The sequence below is a fragment of the Carassius carassius genome, chromosome 9 (assembly GCF_963082965.1).
Source record: "Carassius carassius chromosome 9, fCarCar2.1, whole genome shotgun sequence".
Lineage (NCBI taxonomy): Eukaryota > Metazoa > Chordata > Actinopteri > Cypriniformes > Cyprinidae > Carassius > Carassius carassius.
The window spans coordinates 18,685,988-18,708,948 of record NC_081763.1 but is presented as its reverse complement, the minus strand read 5'-3'; the positions used below and the strand labels follow the sequence as shown (position 1 = coordinate 18,708,948).

General features: G+C 37.7%; 1 protein-coding gene across 1 annotated transcript; it reads left to right on the top strand.

The window, feature by feature from the left end:
• Window positions 1-1,025: 1,025 nt before the first annotated feature.
• limd2 (LIM domain containing 2) lies at window positions 1,026-20,788 on the top strand. Its single transcript, XM_059558141.1, has 4 exons — window positions 1,026-1,253; window positions 17,260-17,304; window positions 17,739-17,875; window positions 18,333-20,788. The coding sequence occupies exons 1-4, from the start codon at window positions 1,251-1,253 to the stop codon at window positions 18,490-18,492; spliced, it is 345 nt and encodes a 114-aa protein (XP_059414124.1). The 5' UTR covers window positions 1,026-1,250; the 3' UTR covers window positions 18,493-20,788.
• Window positions 20,789-22,961: the final 2,173 nt, after the last annotated feature.

Below are 22,961 nucleotides of genomic sequence, written 5' to 3'. Positions count from 1 at the left end.
GATCATTTTGTCGAGGTAACAACATCCTTATCTCGTGGCCTCGAGATGTTGAAGGAATGACATCCATTTCTTGTGGCCATGACTTATGTTGACGGAACAACATTTTTTCTTGTGGTCACAAGTTTAATATGTAAACAAACCTGTGTGAGCATATCAGCCTTGGATTATCAGAGAGGGACTCATTAATATTTTATTTTGAATTAAGAAATTATTATATTAACCATAGGCCTTGGCAACCAAACTATTATGTGTGATAGTCAGCATTCAAATGAAGTTTATCATGAATAAATGTTACATAAAGTGCATAATATAAAAACATGTAATATATGTAACATTTAATTTTATTTCGGCTAATTAGACTGTAATTATATAATTTTATTTCGGCTAATTAGACTGTAATTATAAATACTATAGTGTTTCATTGAGAAATTATAAAAATATATTGTTCCCTCAACACAAGAACTCATGGCCACGAGAAATGAATGTCATTGTCTAAACATAGCATCTCAAGGCCACGACATAAGAATGTCCTTACCTGGACAAAATGACCACGTGGTCACGAGTCACGACATCACGTTCCCACGAGTTAATATGACATTCCCCCAAATTAATATCTCGTGCCCACGACACATTATCACAGTCCCGCGCGAGTTATTATGTCATGGCCACGACAAAACTAAGTGAAACAGACCATGTCACCTCGCGGGCACCACACTGGAAAGACATGACGTTGAGAATTACTAATCCTTCAATATTACTTGATTAATTTGTACAGACTGTCAGTCGAAGCTGAGTCGTTTTATACATGATGATGGCCAAAAATGTTTAATGTTCGCCTCTACTTGCCTCATATATTAGTCACTAACGATTTAATAAAAACTACGGAAAATAAATGGGCGAAATCCGGCTATTTCTTGCAAAAGTCTCATCAGAAAATAAACGGAAATTCTGAGGTGGGAGGAGAGCGCGAGGAGCTGCGTCCAATCGCTTGCGACATACAGCTGAAAGAAAAAAAAAAACGTCCGTTGAAAAGCGTGAGGTGGGGGAGCACGTCAAGCGCTCTAGATTGCCCGCATGATCGCAGCGTGAACTGGTAACGTACATTTATTTTAGCTCAGTCGGAGAAGTCAATCGTTTAGACCAGCGGAGGAAACGAATGAGATTTCAACCGACTGGCGCACAGTGAGCGGCTCGACCTGCCAGCAGATCTCTCACCCCTTTCTCTTCAGCAGACTGATAAGGAGACCCAGATGGTGAGTTTCTCCGCTTTGATTCAGCTGCAGCCAGTGAACCCAACGACCCCCTCGCCGTCTATTGTGGTGAGGTGCAGAGTCCGCTAGCTAGAGAGCTATCAAGAGCTAATGTAGGATACTGGGCTGAAATTCACTGCTGATGCAGTAATCCATCAATTCAGATTATTTGCTTATTGTAGGGATGTATTTAAGGGAGCGTTGATATTGGATACAGAAGATGAATACTAATCAGACCTGTGTTGTGGGAGGCTAACGTTAGGTCTCTGGGTCCAAAGCTGTCATGTGTCTTCTTAAAGATTAGTGTTTCCAGATAAATTAAGACCGAAAAGGTAAGAACGTCCAAAAACAAAGGCTTCAGGTTTTGACACTTGGTTTTCGTCGACCCAGTTTAGTTCACGGAATGGTGGAGCGGTTCTTTAGTACTGAGTCGGTCGTAAACTTACACGGGATTTATTTGAATTTGTAAATAAATATTTATCGTACTTCCTCGCAGTGTTACCGTGCATTTTTGATGTTTTTTGCATATGATGCTTGATTACATAAAATTGCGTAGCCCAGAATGTCTGTCTAATGCATCTTTTCTGCTCTCTGTTCCCTTCTACATTTCTTCATTTCGCAGACACAAAGTGACTTTGTAGTGAGTAGTGTATTCAGGTTTCACATCTGTTTGTTTCTTTGTGTGACATTATTAATTGAGATGTTGACATTAATTACCCATTAACCCAAATTTACCCAAAATTTTAATAGACCAACATCCTTTATTTTGACATTGTATCGTGGAAAGCAGTGACTAGGACTAAGCAAAGGTTTTATGTGGAAAGTTATGTAAATGTTTTTGATATACACCAGTGAATCTCGGCCTAATGTTGTCATGGTAACATGTTTGTTTAACTCCTGCCAAGCATCAGCAAAAAAAGGAAAAAAGAAAAAAACCTTTTAAAAGGCTATTTTGTGAGAGGAAATGTAAATGCTTTGACTTCCACTTTGACACTTCCATTCTGCATACTCCAGAGTTAGAGTCCCAGTTTTACAGTAAATATCACTACTGAATCAAAGTGGAACTAGCTGACTGTTGGATAATGGTAATGGACCAATACAGCATAAATAGTGCACCTTTAGTTTTTAAAACTTCCAATTTTTTTGGACTCTTGGTTGCTGTCATTAGTGATAGTGGCACTTTGTTTTGTGGTTAGGGATCACCATCTGGCAGTGGATTGTTTTATCAAACATATGTACGTTCTCAGTTAAATTGGGTCCATTGGGCGTTCAGCAGCACAAGGAAAATGCGTTTTTAGCAAACGATATGCTTGAGAGATTGCGAATGCTTAAGAAGATGAGATAAAATTAAATGTGATCTCTTTTGGAGTGTTGCTTTTAATGATTCCTTCTTTAATTAGAGGTGTCAATCTTTGTTGCTTGAGTTCTTCAGGTTTTTTGGGTGAAACTAAGCCCCGAAGATATATACACGGAATATTCATGTGGAGATGACAGCCTGCGGCGTCAACGGTCATATATATATATATATATAATATACACACACACACACACACACCGTGTAGGCATTTCAGACTGTTGTAACTAGCAGGAACCTAAAAGTATTTTTGTGAGAGGCTGCAAGAAAACATCCTTAGTGGAGTTTTTCTTTTTTTCCTTTTCAAAATCTCATTCATAAAAACATCAGATTATTTAATCATGGGCATAGGTGTGTTGATTCATTCAAGTCTGTTCAAGTCTACCATCAAATGCAGTGTTTTCTTTTGTACAGTGTTTTTGCATGCTGTGCATCAGTAATTGTTCATGTTTGAGCTGAGTCACACACTGAGGTTCTAGTCCATGGTCTACTCTTAGTCTCTTGACTATTCTTAGATTTTCATGCTAATGAAATTATGCCAACAAGGACTCTGGGACAGCCTCTGCAGAGTGATAATGGAACCCGTTTTTACTCACAAAAAATATCTCCTTATATGGAGAAAAATAAGAAATTAGACTTGCTCCAAAGGCCTAAATAGAACTTTCCACTGAGCGACTAGCTGTAGTCAGTGTAGTGGTTATCTGTGGTGTCCCAGCTAGGGCTGTAGCTATCGAATATTTTAGTAATCGAGTATTCTTTTGTATTTGATGTAAGTGCAATGACCTATTTTTGATTAATTCATTCAAAATTTGGCAAATTCCGTGCCATTCCGCGTTTAACTGTAAATTCCGTTTTTATGACTGGATTCCGCGATTCCCTCTGCATTTTCTGCATCGTGGAAATTATAGGGCCCTAGTTGTGGTATGCCTAGCCTGGCCAGCCAGACTTACATCAAGATGTTTAGTCTGGAAACTCTCCATAGACGAGGCTTACTCCGAGGGGCGGGATAAACGGCTGTCTCTCAAAATCCCTCTGCACGCAATAGGATAGCGCTACAACCAATCAGAGCAACGAAGAAGGTGACGTAGTCAGAGCGTATCCAGTCGGCAAAACTCCAAACACATCTTCCTTTTTTAAAAATGACTTAAGTGCCGTTCTTTGCTCTTTTCTTAAAGAGAAACTTAACTCCAAGTCCTCCAGAGTTGCGGCCAAAGCCGATTCAAAAGATCGTTGTTCGACAGCTGCAGCCGCCATTCTTTGTTTTCAAGTGGCAGCCGTCGTAACTCACTGCTCTATACACGACGTGATTGGCCTGACCCAATCTGGGTTTTTGCTGCTAGAAGGTGTATTGAGAGTTGCTAGACTGTACTCTAGGCTGCAAAATACATTTTGCTGCCGCTAGGGTGCGTCTAGATTTCTAGGCTAGTGGTATGCCAGCTCTATCTTGCAATGGACACACGCCACGTCGTTCTCTTTACGTTTGCCCGCGCCCTCAAATCAAAACACTGCTGACTCCTTGCAGTATGTGATTTCGGACGCAGCGCTTGTGTCTCCTTCCACTTTGTGGGTGATGTAAACGCGTTGTGTCACATTAAAAAAATCATTGCGAAAGAACCTGACATGAGATTTAAAATAAATTAAAAGAGGCTTCGAGGCACAGGAATTTGCCTCGATCATTTTTTGTAATCGAGTTACTCGAGTTTACATAAAAAATACATTTTACAAATTTCACATACATGAACCAATATTGAAGACAAAGAAGTACTGCTGGGACTAGGGCTGAAACGATTTCTTGAGTAACTCGATGTTTGCGTATTAACGTCCATGTTGAACGTGCGGTCCCTCCATGACCGTCACAAGACCCAGGAGTCTTATTTTCTCTTGCATAATTAATATTGCACTTTAATTAAGCAAAAACACATTTTATCTGATTACTCGATTAATCGATGGAATTTTTGGTAGAATACTCGATTACTAAAATATTCGATAGCTACAGCCCTAATGCCGGTATTTTAGTGTCAGTTATTACTAGAGATCGACCGATATGGGTTTTTCTATAGCCGATGCCGATGTTTAGAGGTCAGGGTCAGCCAATGGCCGATGTGTGCTGCCGATTTTTAGGGCCGATATCTTGAAGTTTTCCCCTTCATTTGCATGCAAAAATGTCTGCATTATTAAAATAAAATACAGTCAACCAAACATTTAAAAGGTTACACTGGTCAGTTTAAATAGACCGTAGTGTACCAGTCCACTCTGCTGTTATGCCAAGGATGTTTTTGCTCATGTGAAGAGGATGATCTTTATTGTCTAGTTTACATTAAATAAATAAAAAATATTATAGTTTAACATTCAGATACATTGCGAATATGGAAACATTTGGATATGTGCAGAACGAGACGTGAGCAATAACCTCCAAATACATCTATTCAAACCCGCGCTCGCTCGTCCTCGTATGGATCGGATCATTTTTTGGATCAGCAAAAAAAAAAATAAAAAGGCCAAGACAAATAAACATACGTTTTGTCTTTTTTTATTAACATTAAATTATTAAATTAAAATATATGAAATCAACTTAAAGTGCACATAATATCTTCTTTTTAACATAATAGCCCGACTTCTCATCTTCCAGTGTGCTGTGATGAAGTGAGCAGTTATCATCACAGAGCTCTCCGTCCCCCTGGATGTCCACCCTTCTGTCGTGTGCGCAACAGAGGATGCTCGGGATAGTTCATCCACAACTGTTTTCTTCTCCTGTTCATAAAGATTTGGCACAATATTTTCACTCTAACCTCTTTCCTCATCATTATATCTGACAGGGAATACAAAATGCGCGGGGCGTTCAAGCCATTACCACTGAGTGTGGACTGAACATGCGTAACTTTTTTTTTTTCATAAATCGCGGGTCACGTGTGTGCCGAACCGAAGATATTGATCCGAACGGATCACGGATCAATGATGATCCGTTGCACCACTACTATAGTGTGTCATTTGAAAACATTGCAGATGCGTATTAAAATACAACAACGAGCACCACGAAACCATTTAAAGAGGCGCATTCAGCGGTCTCCTTGACGAGAAACAGTCAACAAAGTAAAATGATCTCCAACGTATGGCGCGCTCTCTTTATTTTATCAAATGATCATAATCACATCTATTCATTTTACAGTCCTGCTACTAGCATTGTATTCAGACTAAAACCCCTTTAATTCGGGTGAGAAAGGTTTTTTTCCAAGTGGCTTTTGCACATAATTATAATACCACTGCAGACGCATTTTGCAGCATTAAAGTAATTAATTTATCATTAATATAAACGACGATCGATCATGGAAATTATCGAATATTGACATCCCTAAATACAAATGAGTTGGATGGAAAACTGGTTATTCTCTGCATCAAACCATGCCTCCGAACAAATGTGATTCACCATTCTGGGCAGCTCCAGGACCGCTGTCTCTCCGAGCACGGTGCTGTCTGTGAGCGGGGCGGAGTAACGTCAGAGACAGGTTACTTTGGTAACGTCACGCTGCAGTGTTTGTTAGAGCTGCCAACTTCTCCACCCCATTTACAGAGTGAAATTCTCTGACTACCTTTATCTCCCAGGACTGCTGTTGAATCTTCCAAAAGTTTTGGCTTGGGGTGCTTCACATGCAGTGGCAGCAGCAGCACTTTCCACCGCACCAATAACACGGGGCTGCCCGCCGACCTGCCTGACTTTAAATCGGCGCTACTAAACACGGATATCGGCCGATGCCGATATATTAAAAAATGGCAAAAATCGGCCCGATATATCGGCCGACCGATATATCGGTCGACCTCTAGTTATTACTATATGTTTGGCCTGTCAAGCTCTTACTGGCATTTAGTTTGACGCAACATTAGACACGTCACGTTAGACACCTCTAGGGCTCTTTTGTAGCACTTTTTTTTTGGTTAAATAGTTTTCCAGTGTGAAAATGAGTGTGTGAAATGTCCTATGAAAGGGCAAAAGACAAGAGGTTGGCCACCCCTCATTGTTTGTCAAATCCCATTGAACAGTGCAATGTCTCTTGGCAATTCTGTCGGGTATGTTTCATGATTTCTGATTGCAAAAGGCACTCCATTTTGTGTGATGAAATCACGGTATGTTAGATGTTGATGGCTGTGTTTTATGATGTATGACAAAGTGCCTAGATCAAGTTTCGAACTCCATCTGAACAGGTTTGAAAGGCTTATAAAAAGCGATGTGTCCTAGCAGTACCAATCTAAGTAAAGACTTTTTGCAGTTGTGTTCTAGTGGCGCCACTTCAGCTTTAACAGGTGAAATTGTACACCGTGCACTTTCTCTTGGTCAGAGGTGTGCTGTGGAGTCAAATGAAGCATAAGACTGTTTATCTTCAACCCTACCCATAAGCCATCTCTTTAAAACATACTGAACAGGTGTCTTCATATTGTTTTTCTACCTCAACACATTTAAAGTTTCACATCCATTTGTAGAGTCCAGTATCATCTTCTGTCTGCAGCTCAACACATTACTGAAGACTTTCAGATTCTTCTTTAAAAGTGTTTAAACATTAGTGTTTTCTGCACACTTAGGCAACTACTTTCACACTCTGACACAAGGTCTTTCTGATCTCAGCAAGTGTTCAGTCAGCTCTGACTTATGAAAATGAGAACTCTAATGGTTGTAGAAGCAGTTAAAGCCCAGGAAATGGGCCTAACGATGGGGCAAAACAAAACATGAGGTAGAAATTTGACTAAGCCAAACTGAATCCTTCATTTAAAACAAATGCAACATGTCATACATCTGTAGATCCAAAGAGTAATTGGCAGGCGAAGGCTATGAGTATTTGCATTTTGTTTGTATCTTGTGTGACTTATCTAAACTGAATGCAGTATAGTCACTAGTGGAGGAAGACTAACTCTAATTAATTAATGTATGTGCTTTGGTGCCTGAAGGTTAATTTCATTTTCAATCTTGACTTTTACAAAAATGGGCGCTTCTCATTCATGGAAGCCAGCCAGACTCCTTCAGGGTTGCTTGAATGTCTTATCTGTTTTGCCAGGAGTTTTGTCTTGTAAATATGACTCCATTCTCGTTCTTTGGGAGTTGTTAACATGGCAAATTGTGGCAAAAAGGACATCAGCCAAACCGTTCACTCTTTAGGTCACTTTAGGTTGCCCTGTTTTTACTTAGTATTCCAGAGGATCCATCCACAAGTGGTCGCCCAAATTAGATTGGCTTTGACACCTAATATTAACTGTCATCTAATAGGCATGTCACTGCATGTTGGTCAGGCATACTGACGATATTCTGTGGGATTTTGCAGTTGTACTACAAATGCAATTTGGTCCTATGCATCCCAGATCACATCTGAAAGTTGTTTGAATGATCACAGGATGCATTAGACACAAGGTGAACAGAGGTTGTGTGAGTTGATGACCACACGATGGTTGTTGCCTCCTCAGTCAACTGAACTTCTGCAGCTGATGGGATTTTGTCCAGCTAATAAGATTAAAAGACAGTCTGCGGTCCAGTACCAGAGGGGAAGAGTAATGGAGAGGGAATGTTGTGTTTGTACCGCTTGTGGCTGTGGGAGAGAAAGTAAAATACTGACTTTTGGTAACAGCAGGGCATCACAAATCTGTCAGTGTCTGAGGAAGGAGCAAAGATTCAAATATGTATGAACTGGGTCATATTAGGGGTGGCACGGTTCAACATTTTCACTGTTCAGTTTGTTTTAGAGTCACGGTTTCGGTACAGTTCAGTATGAGCTATGTTTATGGAAAAACTATACTTTCTAGTAAAAAAAAGAAGAATATTCTATCAAACTACAAGCAACAGCACAAATAAATACAATAAGGATACAAACAATAAACAGTGATTTTCAGTGTTTGTTTTTTTATTTTTTTAAGGTAGGTCTAGCATAAGTTTTTAGGTACGGAAACTGAATAAAGTAATCAAATGTAAAACAGCATGTAAAATCTTCTCACTGCGGGCAAGCGCAAATGCTCAAAAGCTTAAATGTTTAAACTTATGCAAAGCATAAGTGAGTTTAGTTTAAACCCATATTAATGTGTGCTGTTCAGATCTCATCTTTGAACCTGTGATATCACCACCCCGGTGATGACGGAATAAATGAGTGCTCATATTCCAGAATACAGGATTCGCGTTGAACAAAAGTGAATGATTTGTGCAGGTTTTTTTTCCCTCCCCTCATCGCTGTTGTTGTAATGTCTGGGAAGCCAGAATACGCATCCATCGACAGAAACACATATTAGCTGAACCCTGTTTGTTATAGGCCTACATGTTATTTATAGCAAGGGCTGTCGCGGTTAAGAAATTACCCCTGCGGTTATTATGGGTGGCTCAATAGCGCGATATGCGGTATTACCGCCGTTTTTTTTTTGTATACATACCTAATTTATCCTGATTTTGCTGCATACAAAGCTCTATCGTTGAGTTATGTAGCATATATTGTTGCTTTTTTAACAGCAGCAGAAATATAGACTGATTATCGCGTCACCACTGGCCCAACAGGACAGTGGATTCGCGTTGGAGTCGATGCACTCCTCAAGCAGATAGCGTGTGTGAGCTCGTTATCTGCTCACGCTCTCTTGGGTATGGGCACTGACGCGGAGGTTGTCCGTGACTTCAGCAGGTATGCCTGTTACTTTCACGGCTCTATTTTACAGATTTCACAAAGGCTTCAGCTACTCCTAACTGTCGGCCGGTCTCAGCTGTTCTTTTTGATGTTGCTCCGCGATCTGATGCTTGAGGGGGCAGCTGCGCTGGATGACAGGGGACACTCTAAAACGCTTAACATGGCTTAATGTACTAAGACAGTGATATTAACAGACCAAACGCACTAAAAATCATACTAATTAAGTATACTATCTATAAAAAAAATCAAAAGAACCCTGAATATGAATGCAACTCATTTAATAACACGTTAAGCCTTTTCCTCCCATAAAAAAACCTTTATAAGAAAGCGCTTAATGTGGCTCAATGTACTAAGACAATGATTTTTAAAAACCAAACTCACTAAACATTATACTAATAAAGTAGTATACGATGTACAAAAAACAAAACAAAAAACAGATGATCCCTGAATATGAATGCAAATCGTTTAATAACACGTTAATGATGGTTTTCTATGAGAGGAAAAGGCTTAACGTGTTGTTAAACGCGTTGAATTCATATTCAGGGATCATCTGATTTTTTGTAGATAATATACTTTATTAATATGATGTTAAGTGAGTTTGGTCTGTTAATATCACTGTATTGGTAGCCTACATTAAACCACGTTAAGCATTTTAGAATGTCCCGATGACCTCAAATTAGATGTAGGCTATTGCCGCGTCACAGGAACCTTTTTTGCAGCACATTTTGCATATCGGCTCATCTATATTCGCTGGCTCGTCCTTTTCATTGGGTTGAAAGCCAAAATGTTCCCAAACTGGCAACGTGACATTAGGTTTTGGGACGAGATCGAGCGTCTCCCATCGTTTCAGCCGGCCTATTCAAAACAAACGAAGCACCATAAAGCTACAACGGACTCGCGAGAAAATTACAGTCGTAACCATATTGTATCATTAATGTATATAACATTGAATGCACAGTGACAAATTGAAAAAAAAAAAACAATAAGGCCACAGCCTCAAAAAAAACAAAAACAAAAAAAAACTGAACACTGTGGTTGCCCCGGTTCGGCGGTTGCTATCTTTCCTCTGCGGTTTGCTTGTCAATAGCGCGGTATTACAATATTGCGGTTATCGCAACAGCCCTACATATTACAGATGTTTTGTCAGATTTAAGTTGAACCGCGGTGCCAGCATGTGCCAAACCGTGTGTGGTGAACCGAACGTTTTTTTTTTTTTTTCAGTGAACCGTGCCACCCCTAGGTCATAATTTTGTAATGTCCAATTATCTTAAATATTCTAAATACTGTTCAAATTTTAGAAATAATTTTATTTTTATTTTATTTTATAATGTCCAAAACACTCCTCCTACTACAAATTTATATATATATATATATATATATATATATATATATATATATATTCCACACCTCAATGATTACCGTACTTTATATCTAATGGCGTGGTTGCATTTATTTTCTTTTACATGACATTAACACGCAATGCAGTATTTTGAAACAAGGTTGAACAAAGTAGAACATGGTGTTTTTTTTTCTTTTCTGAGAGTGTAATTGTGAAACACAGAGGTGCTGTAAACTGTAATGCAGTGATCTTCAGGATCTTATGACTGCATATATGGCATACTGTACATACAGCACTAAAGCTGTGTCTCAGTTTGCAGGTCAGCTGATGACTGACTTTTGAGGGTCTCTAGGGAAGGTGGATTGGACCCCATCATCATAAAGTGCATCAGAGCAGAGCACAGGAAGAAGATGTGTCATCACTCCTTCCTGCCACAGCGCAGACGGTTGGGCAGCAGTGCTATCCGTGTGTGCTGAGAGAGTGTGTTTTTCTCCATCTTATGTACAAATAAGGCAAAAAGGGACAGATGGCACACGCTGAGATAGTACCCTGCTCCATTACTTTGTGTGCTTCTATTATGTGTGTATTAACACACTCACACATCTCTAATCCCGTTTTTGACACCATTTCAACTGTGACTGACCGGAGCATCTTTGTTTTGGATTTATTAGTTTGTGGCATCATTTTATTGCACTTTTGCTAACTAGAAGACAGAAAGTGCCTAAAGCTTAATTTTTTTTTGTAGTAGTAATAGAAATAGAGTAATAGAAAATGGCTCCTTTTGCACAATTTTTTTTTAAATGTAAATGGTGTTTTTGATTTTCTTTGATTTTGATTCTAAATACAGTTCACACAAATATGTAAATGGCTTGGAAACAAAAATGTTACACAAACATTCTGAAACAGGAAGTGGGCTGAGGGTTGTCTTGCACTCAGGGTGTGTTGTGACTTTATCAGATCTGAAGTTGAATCATGTTGGCTTCTTGTTTTACTGCTAAGCACTGGCTAATACATAGTAAATGGTTCTTTCTTTATTGACTACTAGGGGATGACCACATTATATATATTGTACACTAATACACTTCACAAGCCAGTGCATATACACATTGCACTTCCCTTTTTGACACATGCTTTGAAAGTGCATTGCAGATCTATTGAAAGCATCTTTTTCACAGCAAAACTGGAATGAAAACAAAAATGTTGTTGGTATTGTTGCGTGTGACCTAAAGAACTACGGGAAAAAAAATTATATTTTGTCTTTTCATTTTACTGCACACAAACACACACACAACCACACATGCAATAAATCCATGATACCTTTTTTCTTAAAATGCAATAAATCCATTAAATTAATATGAAAGTTATTTTTCATATTGAAACTGATGAAAATACACAACATAGTAAGTTAAAAATATATAAAATACATTCATCAGTCATCGCTTCCAACATGAATTCAACGGGTCATCTTGTTAATGCTATAAATTAATTAGGGCTGCAACTAACGATTATTTTGATAATCGATTAATCTGTCGATTATTTTTACGATTAATCGATTAATCGGTTTATGTACTTATATTTTAGTTTTTCCCATTTTTTCCCCCAAGTAAATTATTAATAAATGGTCTTTATCATTCAGCATAGATTTAAGAGATTTTAACCATTTTGCACTGTCATATCCTCATCAAAAATATACCTGGAGTTGTTTTATTGTGTTAGTAATCCTTTGTCGAACTCTTCTGCAATCAGAACACTGCCCCATACTCTAGCAAATTTCACAAGGAGATTTAAAATAATGTTTTCACCATGGCAGTCCTTAGAGCTCCTAAAGTAGTTTAACATCCTGAACAAAGCTTATTAAGGAATCTTTCAGAACATATTTTCACGAAGAATAAGGATAAAACAGAATAAAATTGCAGTGCATTGTATTTTATTATTTACTGGGAAAAAGCTTTATAGCTTTTGCTGTGAAATTGTAAACAATCCTTAAAAAAAAAGTGCCAATGGCATGAAACCTGAATGGAACTCACAATTTAAAGTAAAATCCATCAGAAGGTTGTCCAGAAAAAAAAATAGGACACACACAAAAAACCTGCTGTGTGAAAAAGAGCAGTGAATAATACTTAGAAAAAAAAGTGCATTTCAAATATCTACATTTACCTCTCTCATTCAGTCATAATTAGGCTGCACGACTGAATTTTGAACTGGTAAACGACAAACTGATCACAGAACATGTTTGTAAAGCTTTAAATGTTAACTGTTAAAAAGCAATGTTATCAGCTTTTACGACTAAACATTTGCAAACAACATTGTACTGGAGAATCTGCACAAATGAAAGTCTTAGGGGCAGTTCACAAATCGCGCCTAAAAACGCGTGGAAAACGCTAGGCGCACCGCTTTCTCCTTCTTTCCAAAGCGCTCGGGCAGAAGCGCCCCTGAGGCGTCTGCCTTTGCTAAGCAACCATGACGTGCTCTCTCCTTGAAGACGCGGAAATTTCAGCAAAGGAGAAATGGATTTGTAGCTCAAAAAAATCGCTTGCAGTAGCTCTGCTACTAAATTTATTTCAAAATGGAAATCCATATACAACTATGATCAGCTGTTCCTTTCATCTTGACTGAGCTTTTAACGTTGTTACGGGAAAGGATGAAGCTGATTGGTTAGTTCTTGTCACATGACCCGCGGTGCCGTTGCGGCATTCTGAAAAGTTTAAATGTTTTTAACTCGATGCGGTGCGGTGTTGGAAATAACGAACTTGAGCGCGCAAAAGACGCGATATGTGAACGTCCCCTTAAACAGTGCAGTAGTGCAGAGTTTACAGGTTACTCTTCTTTTTTAAAGGCTCAATGTAAAGTACTCCCACATCACGCTGAATGCTGCAGACATAGACATCATATGATGTCTATGGCTGCAGAGACGCTGTTCGGGAAGCACGTGACATAAAACAAGGCCAGCTATTGGCTATTCGCTACTTCTCCTGTTGTACTGGCTGAGTAAAACCTCCGATGGCTCATTACTGCCACACTTTGGTCACCGCAGATTTGAAATATGCACGAAATGAGCCGCTTACGGCAAATAAAAGTTATTTAGCAACGAATCGATGACTAAATTAGTTGACAACTATTTTAATAATCGATTTTAATCGATTAAATCGATTCGTTGTTTCAGCTCTAAAATTAATTACATCAATAAAATAAAATGTAATCATGAACATGAACAACATTATTACATTAGACCACAGAAATTCCAAAATTAAATTTCCCTTACATTCCTTACATCCCTTACAAAGTACAAAATAAATGAGGAAAACTAGGATGCCAGGTGTATTCAAAGCGTCGCCATTGCTGTTTACAATGCGTGGAATTGTGCTATGTGTTTGTTTGTTACCATTTACAGAGTGTGGAATGGTGTGCTGTGATATGAATTAAGGATTAATTAAGGATGTAACGATTAATCATGAGCCGGTTTAAAATCAATTCAAATATGTGACCATTCAAATCGTTTGCAATGCTAAACAAATCGTGATTCATTTAGGGGTAGGAGTTTAAATGAATGCATGTCTGAGGGGAACTTACTGTCTTCAGAAAAGTTTAGATGGTATTTTTTCTTTTCATCTTTCCTTTGTACAGTATAATGCATATTTAACTTCATAAGTACAGCACCACTACGTTTACAGCAGAAACCAAAAAAACACTTTAAGAGCCACCTGCTGGCAGAGTGAATCTGCAGCTCATGTAGATATTTTTATGTATGGTTTTACAAAACTGACGTCAAACCATGCAGTGGTTGCCTTTTTGTTTATATGAATAGATTTATTTTATTTGTGTTACTTATTTGATTTGGGGCTAGTTTTAAAATTTCAGTTTAGTTTTTTTATTTACATTTACATTCTATTTAAATTTTGCCATTTAGCAGGTGGTTTTATCCAAAGCGATTTATAAAAGAGGACAACAGAAGCAATTAAAACCTTAAAAAAAGTGCTATATTATTATAGTTATATTTCAATTTCACAAAAAAATGCACATCATTTCGTCTTAGTAATAATAAAAGGACACATAAAATATCATTTTGTAAAAAAAAAAAAAAAAGTGAATCGAATCATGAAATCAAAATCGAGAATCGAATCGTTTCATTCTAGGGCTGGGATAAACGATTATTTTTTAAACGATTAATCTGGCGATTATTTTTTCCGATGCATCGATTAATCTAATGATTAATTTTTCCGGGCCGATTCGATTTCGATTATCTCCCCATTAATTGACTACTAACAATTTATACATGTTGATTTACATATCTGAATGAAAAAAAACATGAATTCCTTAACATTGCAATATATGTTTATTGCTCTTAAAATTACAAAATAAAAGACTAAGAATGCATTACTTTGCACTTGTATAGAGATAGCATTCAATAAAACCTTGAAGCCTTGAAAACACACAGCTTACTGAAACAAGCTTACTGAACACATAGGGCCTAGCTTACTGAAAAAAGAAGTTCTTTCAGATGAAAATAACAACAACTTGATGACTAGCATTCAATAAAAAAGTTCACCCAAAATACTTGTTTAGAGCAATTGAAAGAATACAGTAACCAATGTAAACTTTAGGGCTTTAAGCTAATACAGAGACTGCCTTTCCAAAAAATAAAAATTAACAGTGGGAGCCAGCAGCCAGTCATGTAGAAAAAAAAATCTCCGAATGCTCCACGTGAAACTTTGGCGTTCCGCCCTTTTTCTATCGTGTCTAATGATTTTGGTTAATATGCACAAGGGAGAGAGAGAGAGAGAGAGAGAAAGAGCGAGAGAGAGAGAGAGAGAGAGCGCTCGTGTAGTTTGAAGACTGTGAGTGCGTGAGCGCGCGTGAAACTTGGGTGTTACGCCCTTTTTCTATCGTGTTTAACGATTTTGATTAATATGCACGAGGGAGAGGGAGAGAAAGAAGCGCTCGTGTTGTTTGAAGACTGTGAGTGCGCGAGCGCGCGTGAAACTTTGGTGTTTTTCTATCGTGTTTAATGATTTTGATTAATATGCACAAGGGAGAGAGAGAGCAAGAAGCGCTCGTGTTGTTTGAAGACTCCGCGCGTGCAGCCGGGGCTCTCTCTCGTACGCACCCTGTCAGGCGCAGCACAGTCATTCTATTCTACATCACTCACCGATCAAATAAGGCTTTGACAGCCGCCAAAAAAAAGATAGATAAGGTAAAAGTTTTGCAAACGTTTTTTAGAGAAATAAAAACAGGTCGACGAATCGATGCGCATATTTTGCGTCTACGTATTTTTTGCGTCGACGTCATCGATGACCTCGACGCGTTGTCCCAGCCCTATTTCATTCCTAATATAAATATTGTTTTACAAAAACTTGATTTTGAGTGATAAAAACAAAATTAAAAAACTTTAAATCGGTGGGTGTTTGACTACATCAAATCAGATTTGCCCATAAACTATTTGTTTTTAATATTATCCTTTTTCCGTGTGTGTTATTTTGATCAGTAACTGTCCGACAAAATAGTTTGAACTTTTACTGCACTTTGCAGCCAATGAATCACAAATTAGCTCACTATCGCATTGAAAAATGAAGTGGCTAATCCTAAGCAAATAATTAATGAAAAGATGCAGTATTTCAAGAGCATTTGTTAGTACCTGATACTGATAATGTTCTTCTCTGATTCTGTTTTTAAGCAAATATTATCATGTTGAGGCTGAGAGGTTGTAATCTCATTTCCGGGCTTTGATAGTATACGAGTTGAGAGCATGAAGTCCATCTCGATAATGGCTGTTATTTGTGAAAAGTGGTGTTAATGGATGTCTGGTGTGTTATAATGGTCATTACTGATACTTGCTCTGCCTGTCTGAGCCAAGCAAATAATATTACTCCTTTTAGTTTTTTTTTTTTTACTACTAGACATAGAGAATACACCAACAGTGGGCATAAGTGTGTGCCGTTATACCAGCAGATTTGTTTGCAGTTCAAGCTTTCCATGAAAGAGATGAGTCTAGATGCTGTAGTGGAGGTGGAGAGCTGCTCTTGGCTTTCTGACAGACCTGAGCAGTTACATAAAAACCTGTCGATTCATCAGATGATTCTTATACTGCACTGCATTAACATTTTAGACTGTTTTCAGAGTCTTTTTATGCTGCTTCAGTGTTGTGCAGGTGTGTCCCAAACCCGGACCCTGTCATTAGCATTTAGTCTGAAATCCATCATAAAGGCTTGGTTCTTCAGTTCCCAATCTCTCCTGTGCATAATTTGGTGCCCTGTTCAGGCTGGCAGCTGTTTTGATTTTAAGCGCTACCAAATATTTGGTGCAGAGTTGACTATGGGACATGGGCTTGTGTTATGTAATGTCATTTTGTAGCTTTAGACTGGCTGAAACTGAAAGCATGTGTGTGCGCAGGGTCTTTATTTCAAAGGTTGATTGAGTTCGAAACTTTCACCAGGCTTCATTGATTCCTTTTCATGCGTTTATGTGTGTGGATAGACTGGATACACAGAAAAAAGGTGCTTGTAAGAGCATACGGCCAGATGGAGGGATATAGAAGGGACTGGAGGAAGTGGTTGGAAAGGAACATTTTTGGAGTTAGTCAGGTGAAAAGGACAGTAGTGATGTTGGATGGATGATGTGACGATTTCAGGACCACTGACTTCATTTTCTCTCTTTTTTTTTGTTGCTTTTTGTTTGCAGGATAACAGGAAGACATCTGATGACAAGCCCGTTCAGCGTTCTAAGGTATGCCACTTTATGTTCAAATCCTTCTCGTCTCTTCTTTTTTTTTTCAATCCTAACTTAACACTCCCTCTGTTTCCAGAATTGATTTTGTGCAGTAAATCAATCCGTTTTGTTCCTCCATGGGGTTTTGAACAAAATTCAATGTGCAAAACCATTTATTATCTTATACATATTATTTTATATTAAATCTAATAATTAAAAGATGAAATGTATGCATATTTAATAATGCATTCATTTAGAAATATGTGGTGATATTAGAGTATTTACTTTATATAACTTTAAGATAGGACCGATGAAGCTCCAAAAATGAAGTACCTTAATGTAAGTATTTATGAATTATGCACAGTCTTAAGTCAAGATTCTGAAGTCATTTAGTGATATTTTGATCTGTTCTTCGATTGAAAAACAAATGTTTTACCTTTGCTTCCTACCAGTCTTTCAGTTTCAAGACACAGAAGGAGACGTGTGCATCATGTGAGAAGACTGTATATCCGATGGAGAGATTGGTGGCCAACAACCTCATCTTCCATAACTCGTGCTTCTGCTGCAAGCATTGCAACACCAAACTCAGGTTAGTCACTTCCTCAACAAAAACGAGAGCAGTTAAACGCGCCTTGTACAGTCTTCTTTCGAAAGAAACCCATTTTCTCACCAAGGGTGCATGTATCTGATCAAAAATACAGTACAAACAGTAATATTGTGAAATCTTATTATCATTTTAAAACAACTGCTTTCTACTTGAATATATTTTAAAATTATGATTTTTCCTGTTGATGGCAAAGCTGAATTTTCAGCAGCCATTACTTCAGTCTTCAGTGTCAAATAATCCTTCAGAAATCATTCTAACATGCTGATTTGGTGAGGAAAATATACTTTTTTTTTTTTCTAATAGAAAGTTCAATAGAACAGCTTTGAGACATTTATACTGTAACACAAGATTTGTCACTTGACTGTCAATTTAATGCAGTAATGCATTTATTATTTTTCCTGTATTTTTAACATTATCTCTTGGCTTCTGCGCTCTGTAGTCTGGGGTCCTATGCAGCGCTGGCAGGGGAGTTCTACTGCAAACCACACTTCCAGCAGCTCTTCAAGAGTAAAGGGAACTACGACGAGGGCTTCGGACGCAAGCAGCACAAGGAGCTCTGGGCCTCCAAGGATGCAGAGAGCATCACCAAGACGGCATAATCCTCAGTGATTTCCAAAGCACATTTCCCCTCCACTGGCCAGTGATGACGACCCTTTATATACTCTGCCCACGTCAACAGACACACACATCCACCCAAACACACTTACACAGCCAACAAGCAGTTGAGCCAGGCTTTCTTGATATAACACCACAATCACAGATATACCACCATGTGATAGGGTCGACTAGCTTCCCTTTTTTGTTTGTTGTTCTTTATATTTTCTTTTTTTTTCTCTCACCCTTTTCCTTCTCTGTTTAGTTTATTTAGCATTTTGTGTTTGTAATTTTTTTTTTTTTTTTTTTTTGTTATGGAGTGAACAGTTAGTTGATTGTGACCAAAATCTTTGTATCCTTATAGGTGGGATGATTCACTTACTAGCATCTTTACTATCCTGTTTGGCAGTACTAGTATCAGTTGATTTTCTGTCATAAGAGCTTTCAAGATGGTTTAGATTATACACTCAGGTAAAGATTTTGGGTTGTTGCATTAATATTATACAGCAGTCTTTTATGTACTTGGTGAACTGAAATGTTTTGTTTTATGATTGATATTTGTCCCTCACTTCAGTTACAGCAGTTGGTACTGTTTTTAAACTTAATGGCTTAACAGCCTTAGTCTTTTATTTTGTCTGCTTTGCTAGCGCAGGGTATTTTATCTGAGAATCTACTGGGTACACAGTACTGTAAAGAACTCCCTTTTCATTCATTTTTTCATCCCTTTTCTATATTCTTTTAACATTAAGAATTGGTATTTGACAGATACTGTAAGACAGGCCTCTGTGATCTAATTGGACAATATCATTCTTGTTAAAGGGATAGTTCACGCAAAAATTAATATTCTTTCATTAATTACTTACCCTCATTTTGCTCCAAACCCGCAAAACCTTCATTCAAGAGAACTACCACATTAAGGCACAGAAACATAGTGAAAAAAAGCAACATTTGAACCACATATGTCACATGGACTATTTTAACAATGTTTTTACTACGTTTCTGGGCCTTGAATGTGGTAGTTCCCTTGCTGTCTGCAGGGTCAGAAAGCTCTCGGATTTCATCAGAAATATCTTAATTTGTGTTCTGAAGATGAATGAAGGTCTTATGCGACATGAAGGTGAGTAATTAATGACAGAATTTTCATTTTTGGGTGAACTATCCCTTTAAGAATCAGTATCTTTTACCAAATGTAGTTGTGTAAACAATATTTGCTTATAGTATTTGAGTTTATATTCCCTTTACTGAATATTAATCACTCCGAGTTCATTTGATTACAAAATAAGATTTAAACTTTTTAAACGGAGTCTTATATCAGCCATCTCTCTGGCGCCATCTAGTGTTTTGGATGATATTTCTTATTTTACCTAATGTTGTTTATTCTTGGCCATCTTTTAATGCCATATAGTAATATCTATGCTAATTTTATCAAACATAAATATACCTTATGTGTTATTTTAGTCATATTTTTAAGCAGACTGCACTGCAATTTTTTTTCTTCATATTGTTGCTCAGTGATTTCTTGCAAAGGCATTTGTACATAAAGTACCACTTAGCAGAGTGAATGTACTGTGATGCACTGTACTTTATACTTGCTGCATGGGACCAAGCTTGTTTGACAAATTAAGATATTCACAGGGAACTAGATCTCAGAGGAAATTACATATCTGATGCTTTGCACCGTTGTCTCCCCCCACCCTCCACCACTTCCTGTCATCACATAGATTTTCAGCTGTTTCCTGTGGGCTTCTCTGTGATGGGGTTTTGTGGGAATTTGAGAACATATGTAACTGTGTGGCTCCGAAGCATTGCTCAGGAATATGGATGTGTTATGATACAACAGTGTCACCCCTAGCAAGTTTATCATTAATCACTCTTAAACTCTAAATTGACAAACAGTTAGCAGGGGTTTGAGTAAAAAGGGGGTACTGTACATCTAAATGAAAACTTTCATCCCAGGTTTTGTATGCACATGTCAGCGTGAAACTGACTTGTGAATTGTCACTGTGGCCATAAGCTGTGACCTCTCCGGTGGTTAATGTATTTGTGTACAAACATCATTAATGCCATCATGTTTGTTTTAATGAATTAAATGCCTCTGTGTTTTAATATTTCTTTTTGCTTTTATAGTGTAACATGGTAAAGCTATTCTGATATTTCTGTATTTGTTAAAGGGGTCATGAACTGCCATTTCCGACGTACAAGCATTCGCGCCGATTCTGACATGAAAGAGAAATTGATTCACGGCATAACGCAACAGCGCTCCCACTCGATCTAGATAAGTTAGGATTGCTAAGAAGGCTTTATTTCACAACTTGCACAACACAGTGTCTTGTAATCTTGTAATGTCATCACTAATCCTCTGTTTGGTTCTCTCTAGTAGGCTATTTTCTCTCCTTCGACAACAAGTGTGTAACAGTGGGCATGGCTAAAGAGGTAGTGATGTTGAAGCAGGCGTTGATGATCTTTTGCGGAGGCGGTTCCTTAGCCACACTATTACATCATAAAGTGGCACATTCCACAACGAGTTGTTTTCTGGGCTTGGTTTAAATAAAATCTGTTTTTAAACTAACAAGACATTTTTGAGTTTTGAAACTTAAAGGATGTTTTTATAGTACAGGCTTTTCTCAGTTCATGATCCCTTTATTAAATGCCATAAGGAAGTGATCTGTAGATAGTTTTGCCTTTAGTTTTAGGGCTATGATAATGGCTTGTGTTTGTTGTGTCTGCCTTCCAGTGCAATGGCCTTTTGTTTTTCTATGTTTGAGGAGATTCTCCTTTTAGACTTGCTAAGCCATTGAAAATCATCCAAATATTTTCAACAACTTGAACGTCACAGAAGTCCCTGTGTATGCATGGATTTAAGATGATGGTGAAATTAAAATGCATTGCGAGGTTTAGATGAATCAATGAAAGCTCTTGGCAGGAACAGAAATTATTTTTTTCATATTAAGCCTTATCATTTTTGTTGCATTTTTGCTTCAGATCCTTGAACACGTTCTTTCCAGCTTCCTATGAGTTTTCCCCCCAAAATCATCAGCTTTTAAAATTTCATAATCAACATTGTTACTTTCTGAAAATGTTGCACCTGTAAATGATTTGGACTTATTTACAATGCATTTTCTTTTCTGACCAAATGTGATTTTAAATTTGGAACAAACTTTCCACAGACACAAATCACTGTGTTTTACGTTAGTTGTGTTTGCACACAGTAAGACAAGGTACAAATGACACAATATCCTGCAAACACTTGCTGTCTTTTATAAACTACAGAACAAACAGGTAAAAAGTACAATCTTCTTTGTTCTTTTCCAATGGATTTGTAGTTCTTGAAATGTGAGTGTGTCTTTGTAAATGTATGGATATTTAAGGTTCAAAAAGATTATTTTTAAATGCTGTTGACACTGTCTGCATACTTAAGAGTGAAATAAAGATAAATGTACGCAAAGTGTATTACTCTATATCTAAAACTTGATCAGTGGAACAAGGTGGCCTTAAAGCAGAAGGAGGTCTTGGCTCTTTACTTGTCTTTTCTGTCCCCCATCAGGTTTATTTTTGTCTTAAATACCTTTATCAGCCGTCCAGTTCAACTGCTAAAACCGTTTATAATAAAATGTGATTTTGCTTTCTTTCACTTTCCACGTTGTTGACTCGTCCTTTTCTCCTCATTTCTTGTTTTTGTACACACCTTTGGAGTAAAAAAATAAATATGTTGGTGTTTTCTTACAGTGAAGAAACAAAATTAAATGTTAAATAAAATATAAAAAGTTAACTTTTTTATTTTAGCTGGTTGCCAATGTAACATTTCTTGTTTTAATTTTTTTTTATAATTGATTTACTAAAATAACTAACCTTTTTTTTTTTTTTTTTTTTTTTTTTTTTTTACATATTTAGAAAAATAAAAACTACAAACACGGACAGCAAAAACTGTACGGAAAACAATTCTCAATGGTTATTCTTAAAGTGACAAAAAAAAAAAGTTCTTTAAAATATCAAGAAAGTCCAGCAAATATATATAACAGACAGCAGAGAGAAACGAATATGAGGATACTTTAGTTTGTCTCGCGACTGTCAGCGCTTTCATTTGTAATGTCTGTTAAAAAAGTCACGTGAATGTTGTAAATAAATACTGGACCCAGAAATAAGCCCCAAAACAAATCACACTAAGAAATATTCGGCATGAAGAGTTATGGTGTGCATGCGTTAAATACTGTCTATGGTTAAATGCATCACCTCACCTTTGCTAGCTCACGTCTGACTCCCACGTCATGAATGTGAGCGCGGCACGTCACCGAGCAAGAGCTAAAGAGAGGAACAGGGCGCCCCCGAGCGTACGCAAAGTCCGTGTGCTCTCCACAGTTGTCATTTCGAACACGTTAAGGAAACTACAGACGCTTTGCAGTGCACTGTTTTTCACCGAAGACGATGGAAAAATCGTGAACGCAATTCCATCCGTGCACGAGCATATTAACACGAA